The sequence below is a fragment of the Oxyura jamaicensis genome, chromosome 1 (assembly GCF_011077185.1).
Source record: "Oxyura jamaicensis isolate SHBP4307 breed ruddy duck chromosome 1, BPBGC_Ojam_1.0, whole genome shotgun sequence".
Lineage (NCBI taxonomy): Eukaryota > Metazoa > Chordata > Aves > Anseriformes > Anatidae > Oxyura > Oxyura jamaicensis.
Genome location: NC_048893.1, coordinates 2107713 through 2115341, shown reverse-complemented (window position 1 = coordinate 2115341; position 7629 = coordinate 2107713). Strand labels below are relative to the sequence as shown.

General features: G+C 39.8%; 1 protein-coding gene across 4 annotated transcripts in view; it reads right to left on the bottom strand.

Moving 5' to 3' along the window:
- Nucleotides 1-438: 438 nt before the first annotated feature.
- CHCHD3 (coiled-coil-helix-coiled-coil-helix domain containing 3) overlaps nt 439-7629 on the bottom strand; it is a 149511-nt gene continuing 142320 nt past the window's right edge. For 2 of the 4 annotated variants that reach the window (XM_035334159.1, XM_035334175.1), the window contains 2 exons: nt 6492-6627; nt 439-1161 (listed from right to left, as the gene is read on the bottom strand). In XM_035334159.1, coding sequence (XP_035190050.1) covers nt 1135-1161; nt 6492-6627 — 163 coding nt within the window. In that variant the 3' untranslated portion in view covers nt 439-1134. The remainder of the gene's footprint in view (nt 1162-6491; nt 6628-7629) is intronic. The other 2 variants (XM_035334168.1, XM_035334183.1) reach the window with 1 other exon arrangement.

Genomic DNA, 7629 nt, shown 5'->3' with positions numbered 1-7629 from the left:
ACTGCGTAGAAGTCCTTTTCCAAGACTCGTTGATAAAATGAATGCTGCAGTAGTTATCTGACCAGAAACAGTTAAATGAAATTAACCCCTCATTACCGGCATACGGATTGCATGATTTAACCCAAATGATGCTACTTGCATGAAGCTGGTTTGCAGTCTGGGGCACTGCGTGCCCTTTCGTTCCCAAATACTTTCTGAGAAAGGAAACTCTGGCGGCGCCTGAATCACAACATCCGATATCACGTGGGATCCTTTTAGGTTGCTGCGATGGAAAACAGTTATGTGTAAGTTACTGTTCCTGAAACCAAGGTTGGTTATGCACAAAAATCTATGCTGTAAAGCTTCAGCAATAACATCTGCTGGAAAAACGTGACAGCACAGCAGAGGGAACACCATCAGCCTCCAAGAAGTGGAAAGAGAGACAGACTGAGACATTAATCTTGTTCATAAAATACATTTATTGTTGGTACAGAGTGAGGCATATTCGTCAGTACTTGATAGGAGTGAGGAGCACAACAGCATCATTCCATGTAAATAAAGGCCATGTTACATCTCAAGTGTTGGATCATTACCATTCCAGCAGAAGGCCTGAAGAGAGACTTCATTTAATTACATAATTTGTGAAATAAGTTAAAGGAAAATTTACGTCATCATCCATTGTAAGAAACACTTCATGTAAGCAACGAATGCAGGCTGTGCAGTGAGGAGCGGCAGCTGGCTTGCTCACAAAGTACTGCCACATCCCGGCACAGCAAGTGTTACATACCCGCGCCTTTGACAGTGAGAATTTTTTGAGGAGATTCAATGAAATAGCAGCATTTGAAGGATATTTCCCCTTTCTAAGGTCAGTGAGAGGTTCTTTTCTTTTCCTTCTTTCAATCACCAATAAGTGGATTTTACTAAGACTGAACAGAATCCTCGGATGTAAGATTTCTGATGTAATAAGATATAGGTCTTGGCTTTTCAAATGGTCACACTGATTGAGCCGTGATGGCTGCTGCTCTTGAAATGGCTCTTCCAGTTCTTCTCTTTATTGGTCTGCCCTGTAAATGGGCTGTCATATCATTCTTGGGAAAAAATGCTCTTCTGCTGAAATTAGAGTTGATGGTCTTGTGCTTGATTTGGACAATGCCTTTATCCTCCTCTCCCAAGCATGCTCTGCTAAGGAAAAACGGTTGGGGGAGGGAAAGAGAGAGGGAAAAACATATTTCAGTAAATCAAAGTTATTCCAGAGAAACGTTGAAGTTTGGCTACAATTCCTTTCTAGGATTTGCAATATTTTCAATTAAATTATAGAAAAAGAAACACTGTCAACACACACATCACCACAGAGGCAGAATGAAGCTATCTGAAGACTCAACAAGCCAGACATCTGGAGGGCTGAAGAGCTGCAGGAACAATTCCTATTCATCTGTCTTAATGCTATCATAGCTCTCGTCATGCTATGGCTATTAAGGAAATTAAAACATCTGACCTTACAACAAGATAAATCCTGTTCCCAGCAGTTACATACTCGAGGAAATATATCCTGAAGTCATACGGCAATAAGCATGTCCCCTACCTACCTTCTTCCAATATTCTAAGTCATCATTGAAATCTTGATAGTCTCAACATGTCGCACTGAACTTGCACTTCAGTATTCACCTCCTGTGCGCAGTCAGGCCACCAAGAGCTCAAAGTATAGATCTGTCAAGTCCTCCAAGAATAATTTCTACTGCCACACCAGAGAGCTCTGCCACAGAGGTCTTGCCTCTATTCAGAGTCTACCAGAAAAACGCAGACTTGCAAGGACAATATGTAGGGCTCTACCAAGAACTTCTTACTGCCATGATCCATAAATAAAGGGGCCGTAGAAACAAGCACATGTACACGTACTACTTGTCTAGATCAGTAGAATGAACAGAAAACAGGCTCTACCGTGCTGGAGACCACCTACATTCACTGGTGGACTACGATGTTGACCAAGGCAATCTATGATTCTTGCCTTCAAAATCCAGAAAATGGGAAAGCTGGTAATTAAGAGTCTCCTTGTAAAAAATAACAGGAAGGGATTTGTCAATTTTTTTGGGCTTATGTCAGGAGCAGGCCCAGATGTGAACCCTGAAGTCTTACAGGAGACCTACCAACAACTGATTCAAATACATGGTCAGTACCTGGCCACACCAAGCATATTCTCTCGCAGGCCTGGACTGTACTGTCAAAGAGTTAAGGACTCAGGAAAATTAAAAATAAAGGGAACGGCAACTTGTTGTCGTTTATGTCTTTAACCAAATTCTCACAATCTTTCTAAAAATTTTCTGGTGAGCCACTCCACTTGATCAAGCAGTGTTCCTGAGAGGATGAAGATGCGTACCAAGGAGCAGGACAGTGAGCACATGAAAAGATGGAAAATGTCCTCGTGATCACAAATGTTCTCTAGAACTCGTGGTAGAGAAGTACATGCTGATGAAATAAAAAGGATCCGTTTTACACTCCCTAGTTGCCTTTATAAACAAAGATAAGGGAAACTTTTACTGGTTAACAAAATCTCCGATCTCACTTGACAGTATCGCCGCAGAGATTTCTGTACAACTGGCGCAGGCTATTTCATCGGGAAGTCTCCTTTTGCAGTTGTACTACAGAAACTTGCTCAAAGCCATTGCTGGGCTGAATATTAACTTTGGGTAAATTTCACACTGCATAAATTAACACGGGAAATTCCCAAAAGATCTGAGCAAAATTCTGTTACTTTTCTTTCACTTAATGTCCTAAGGAAAGCAATTGCAGGTATTTGTTCATCACATGCAGACTTCTGCCCACAAAATTTCATCTGCAGAAAAGTGGGAGGGTACCAGGGCTTTGTTCGTTTTTGTCTGTATTTTTTTAATGTTCTTTACTGACCCTTGTAATTTATCATCTCTTAGACATTTACTCCACGTATTTACATTTTTTCCTTGTGTTTTCTCCATGACACCCACGTAGGCGTGAGGGGAACCTGATCCGACCCTTGCATAAACAACTTTTTCAGTCAAGGTGGTGTTAAATAGTGTTAAAAGACAATGCCTTTTTATTGTGTTTCAGCCCAAAGTGTTTCCATCTACACTAGCTTTACATATTTTTCCATCAGTCTGTGCGATGGCACCTAGTAAAAACACTGGAGAATGAGGCTAAACAAGATGTTTTTTCGCCGACTAGGATGCATGATCGAGGACCACTCTACCCTCCAATTCAAAATAATGGGCACAAAGAGGCTGGAGAGGCTGAAGGGCGGCATTTAGGAGCCAGGCTGTCACACACCAGCAGCTGTCAGCACCGTTCTTTGAAGTGCTTTCCAACCTAACCTGCAGAGACTTGCATCCCAGTGAAATTCAGTGGTCTAACAGGAAACTATTGCACAGACTTCATTATGCTATACTACAGCTGTGTTTCCGTATAGGAATTAGGACTCCCTGTAGACCAGAAAAAAAAAGAATTGGGTATTTCAACAGCCACCTTGTCCACATCAGTGCGTGGTACATTAGGACCAGCAATAAAAATGTCAGTGGATGGCATTGCTGGAGATACTTCAGCACTGGGAACACAAATCCATGGCACAGACAATCCTAATATCTTCCCTTTAATGGCTCCATTAAGTAATTTTTCACTCTGTTTCCCTTATAATAAAATACAAACATTAATAATAGAGCTTAATTTATCTCACGAGCTTCCCCCTGACTTTGGGAAAAGATTTAAACTGAAGATACAACAATGTGTCAAACTCCTCTGAATTAACAGCTCTCTGGGCCTTTCTAACAAGGGGAGAAAAGGACAGATAGAGACATGAGATTACAGACAGGATGAGAAATAAGGAGCATACAGAAGAGAGGGTGAGATAATTATAAGCAAGATAGGAAAGAAAGAGGAGTCAATAAATTCAATTTATGAAAAGCACAGAGTGTGCTCAGCCTGAGCACAAGTGCCCAGACTCACCGCCAGGAAATCGGATTAGTTAACTTATTTGGTTTTCAATATCTTGGTCTATTCCCTCTAGCAAATTTTCCTCTTTGTTTGTTTCTTGTAGCCGGTGTCAGTTAACTTTTTCATTTCTGAATCTACTATTTATCCTGCTCTTCTGTCTTCCAAGCAAGCACACACAGTAGGTAATTTTGCAGTATTTTATAGCAGCGTTAGGCAATTATTTCAAAGTTACTGTTTGTCTGGACTTCCAGGCAATCAGCGAGTAAGAATAATTACATTTACAGCTGCAACACATGGAGGATGAGCTCTAGAGGACTGATGTTCATTATGAAAAACAATCGTTCCTGCTTGCAAATACTTCCATCATAAAAGGCTTCTCTTTCTCTGTTATCATAAGAGAGAAACCTCTCTGAATTCTCATCTTGAAGCATGTGTGAAAGAGAATAAGAAGCATTTAGGAAACACTTTTAACTACTTGACAGGCTTGGTTGAAGATCTTCAACAAAAAAGGTGTTTAAAAAGGGTTCAGAAACCTAATGCTCATATTTATGCGATTTCCTTTTCCTGCACCTTCTGAACATGAATTAATTCATCCTCATCATAGCCTTCTGAAGAAATTACTATCAGATACTAACTTTAGTTATAGCTTAAATATGAATAATTAGGATAAATTTTGTAGTTACTGTTAAAAATAATATAGAATCTAAAATACAGTAAATTAGCATTTCAGATGATGCAAGCCACAGTGATGTTGACTACATAACGACCTAATATTATACACTAGCCTTTTTTTTCCTAAAATTTCTCAAAACATCCCCGGTCTAGTAACTTGAAAACGGATTTTGGAATACAAAAATCATACTAAGGGAAATCTTAGAAAAAATAATAATAATATGCAATAATACCCATTCTTACTCATTATAGTAGGATGAGAATGGAATTAACTAAAATAGTAGCAATCCAATTCAAAGAAAAAAAAATTCTGTTCAAAAAGCCATGGAAAACTGTATAGTTTAGGGAAAAAGGGGGACAGGCAAAACTTGTCCTGTGCCCAAGGAAGGCACCTGGACAAAACTCACTGCACTTCTCGTGCTTGGGTGTCTGCGCATGGAGAGTTTTAAAAGAGAGCCTCAGGCTATGCCATCAGGAAAAATTATCATGAGCAAGGATCCTGGTAGGCTGTAGGGTTTTAAAGGAAATAAAGAAGTACAGGAGCATTAAAAGTGGGCAGGAGAAACACCAAGGGGTGTAATGAAGGAGGTAGTTTTGAAAGGAAAAGGTTGATCTCATTTATTTTTATATTTCATCACATGTACCCTCTGCAGTCAAAGTTTTCAGTGATGAAAACAACATTAAACATCACAAAGAGATTTCAGAGCTGCCTCACAAATTGTCCTGGTCCTGCACGCGGCTCGTTCAGTGAACAAGGACACTACAGCTGCTGGCTGCGTCTGTCTTCCAGCCAGGCTGCCTATTCAGAAAGGAGCCCGCTAGCTGTATAAACAACAAATTATAATAATAGCACCCCACAAACGTGTTGAGTGCTGTGGCCTGCAGAAACCGCCGCAGCAATGCCATGCAACTGTTACCTCCCACAAAATTTACACAGTGCTAAACCACAAGCAGCACTGACTCCAGGAAGATCTTCAGCGGGGCCAGGGCAGGACTGCACCAGCAAAACTGCACAAAGGTCTCAGAGAATGATTATAATCAAGGTCTTACTGCTTTTCTGTACAGGCAGGACTAACTCTAGTGATGACTGACATTATCAAGTACTAAATGTTCTCGCTCAGCCTCTGCTAATATTAGAGCACGCGTTTTCACATATTCAGAGATTAACTCATTTTAGCAGAATCAAAGATCAACACACTTATTTAACCACCTTTATATACACTGCATATATGGCCTACAAGCATATTTCCAAGTGGCTTCTTTAAGAACACAACTGAGGTCAACATAGACAACTCTGTATCTGACAGATTTAAGATGATGAAAAAGAATCACGTTTAGAACTTGTAGCGTCTTTTAACTGAAACATTTATGCAGTACAGTCATTTCCCTTAAGCTGCACTAATAAAGAATAAAAGTTTATAATCTAAAGTAACAACTCATGCCATAGCAAATTGGATGGCAGGGGGAAAAGACCAGGTAAATGGCGGTATTAGACTCTGAGTACATAAAAGAAATGAAGACTTCCAACTGGTGAGCAATCTAGTTTAAGACATCCATTCACCTGTTACTGTAAGTGGTCATATTTATGACAAATAGTACCACTTAGTTAAATCCCCTTGTCTTACTGCTAAAACTGCAGATACCAGGCAACATCTGCCAACAGTGACAGGTTCCACATTAACCAACAGTTTCCCAAGGGAAACTGTTGGAAACTAGATGGAAACCCTATCATTTAAGTCAATTGAAAATGGACTCCATGGAGCTTGCAGGACCACACATACAGGGAACAGTAATGCTTTAGCATGTAAAGGGACTAATTGGATAATCCAAGTCTTCCTCTCTTTATTCCATTAATATTTCAGTTGCAATATTTCTACACTCACCTGTTTGGCATGATTGACACAATGCAGGTATTGGCTAGCCAGTGCAGAGCAGCTGAGGGTCTCCTGAGCATGCTGCTGGTAACACTGCAGAATTTTACCCTGCAGATCAGCGCAGACTGGATGAGACTCGTATCGCCTGGGGAAAGAAGAAAGAACATTTTGATTTCCTTCTCAAAAACGTTTCAGGAAAGATGCAACTTTAAATAATGGATGTGAAGGAAAACACTTTAAAGTTACAAAGGAAGGCTGCAGTCACAAAAACAGTCACAGAACTGTAGGATGCATTAAGCTTCATTGCTGTGTAGTCCGAGGACCATATAGTCTTGGTACTTATTGAATATTGCTACTGCAGAAGGCAGAAAGCACCCATTGGGCTGACCTAGAGAATGCAGAAAACTTGCTAGCATCAGCAAATTACACAATCTGCTTTTGCTGATCTGATGATAGCCTCTATTTTTGGCGCATCCTCCTTCCCTTCTTCTACCCATCACCTCAATTGTAACCCTGACGCCAGATGTGCAAGTTATTTAGGAATTTTGTCTATTTTCTTTACTGTATGGATTAATTACTCTTGTCATCTTTTTGGCTGATGCAATACACAAAGGAATGGAAACTCCTCTAGTCTGTTCTGCAAAATAAACCCCCTTTTGGACAAAAATCTTGTCATTTGCATTAATCTATGTAATGTTATCTACACTGATAGTGGCACAGAATTTAAATGGGAATACAATACTTTCCTGATTCAAAAGCGAGTGGATGGCAAAGTGTTAGAGAGATGAAAGGTCCCCTGTAATTTCAAGTTAATTGGACATTTGCTTTATAAACATCCTTTGAGGTACTCAAAATCTAGTTACTGTTATACCCCTTTCACAGCAAAAATAAAACATTTTAGTAGTAGAAAAAGAGCCATGAAACTTTATAAAAAAAAAAAAAAAAAAAAAAAAAACATTTAAGGTTCATATAATTTTAAAACTACCATTTGTTTTATGTGTGTGAACTGTATACTTAATACCCTTTCCCATTTACCCTACCGGGAAAGCCCGACAATGGCTGTTCTAACATCCACGGCAGCCCACATTATTTTTAGTTCAATAAGGTCATAAAAAGAACGAGACTCATCAGCCACAGCATCCTCAGA